Consider the following 1,671-nt stretch of genomic DNA (forward strand, 5'->3'; position numbering starts at 1 on the left):
AAAAAAAAAACACTCCTTGGAGAGATCAATCATGGGAGAATAGAAGGGGAGTGTATGCACAGGGAGACCGCTTTGGGGGCAGGAGTGCATAGGAGAGAAAGACACAGGGAAGAGGTAATCATGGGGAGGAAGTGGGAAGACAGCTGTTACATTGTGGGAAATTGCAGTCAATGTCATGAGACAAAATGTGTATGAACTGTTGTGTGGAAAATGAATTTGCTCTGTATACTTTCACCCAAATCACAATAAAAGTTAATTTTTTTTTTTTTCACACTAAGATACTTTACATACCTGAATGAGATTAAGTAACTTGCCAAAGGTCATCAGAAAGAGAGCTGGACATGAATCAGCTCTCAGCCTAAGTCTATTCTTCCCATTGCCCCCATGTTGCTTATAGCTCCCAGCTGGCTCCTCCAGTCCCTGAAGAAGAAGGATGATGTCTCTTTTGTCTTTCTTTATACCCTAACAGAGTTCAGTGCTCAGTGACAATCACAAATCCCATCTGGGAGCAAAGAAGGAAGGGAAGAAAAGGAAGCAGGGAAAGACAGACAGAAGGAGGATGGTACTCACTTTTGCAGAGACTGGTCTGCATCATCAGCATTTGCTGGCCCCAGGTCTGAGTCATAGGACATGGGCTCCTCAGAACGGTCTGGACTCTTGGAGCCTTTTTCTTGGAGTAGGCAGCTAACAGAGTCCAGGCTGCAGGACAGCTGGGATGAACTGGCCGTGTCAAGGCTGAGGGAGGAGGCAGTGAGCTTCCTGTTCCGTTGGATCTTATGGCCTGAGTGCTGGACTTCAATGTCCTCTGAGCCCGAGGAATGGGAAATTGAATCCAGAGACTCCTTCCGCTGTAGTTCTGCACCAGAGGTAGTGACAGGGTCGAGCTCAGAGAGTGGGCAAAGCCCAGAGAGGGCCAATGGGGTGAGTGTCCACTCATTTAAGATGGCAGACTTGTAGGAGAGTTCAAAGGACAGAGACGTTAGTCCCTGCAGGAAGCTAAGGAGAAACTCGCCCTCCTCAGCATCTGGAAGCAGGGCTGTGGGCTGATAGTACTCGCACAACCGGGCTTGCTCCTGGAGAAGCAGTTTCAGGTAGCACTCCATCAGTCCATCATTGAGGGCCAGTCGAAGCCAGGCCCGGCAACGGCCCACATCCGTGTTGACAAAGATCAGGTGCTCCAACTCTGAGATGATGTGTCTGGGAAAGGGGAAAACAGACTTGTTTCAAGTAAGCACCTCAACTCACTGAAATGTCATTAACAAGAACCAGTAATAATAATGACTGTAAATATACACAGGCTTGACAAATTCCTGAATAATACTGTTTTTAGTTATTATTTTTTTAATTTTATTGTGATTTGGGTGAAAGTCTACAAAGCAAATTCATCTTCCATATAGCAGTTCACATACACTTTTGTCTCATGATACTGACTGTAATCTCCCACAAGGCAATAGCTCTCCTCCCACTTCTTCCCCATAGCCACCTCTTCCCTATGTCCTTCCCTCCCAAGCACTCTTGCCCCACGAGCCGTCTCCCTGTGAATACACAACCATTCAAGTCTCCCATAATTGAGTTCTCCAAGGAGTATATCTACCTAATGTAAATGTTCAGCTCATATGCCTGTCTTTTGTTTGGCTAGAAGCCATAGGAGTGGGTTCAATTCCACACCTG

At 46.4% G+C, this 1,671-nt stretch overlaps 1 protein-coding gene across 1 annotated transcript in view; it reads right to left on the reverse strand.

Moving 5' to 3' along the window:
• The window catches only part of PLEKHM1 (pleckstrin homology and RUN domain containing M1), a gene marked incomplete at its 5' end in the record, with an annotated part of 53,215 nt that overhangs the window by 47,924 nt on the left and 3,620 nt on the right, over positions 1 to 1,671 (reverse strand). The window contains one exon of the mRNA XM_007955276.2: positions 571 to 1,197. Coding sequence (XP_007953467.2) covers positions 571 to 1,197 — 627 coding nt within the window. The remainder of the gene's footprint in view (positions 1 to 570; positions 1,198 to 1,671) is intronic.

The sequence above is a fragment of the Orycteropus afer genome, unplaced genomic scaffold (assembly GCF_000298275.1).
Source record: "Orycteropus afer afer isolate SDZICR_OR568_19922 unplaced genomic scaffold, OryAfe1.0 scaffold00495, whole genome shotgun sequence".
Classification (NCBI taxonomy): domain Eukaryota; kingdom Metazoa; phylum Chordata; class Mammalia; order Tubulidentata; family Orycteropodidae; genus Orycteropus; species Orycteropus afer.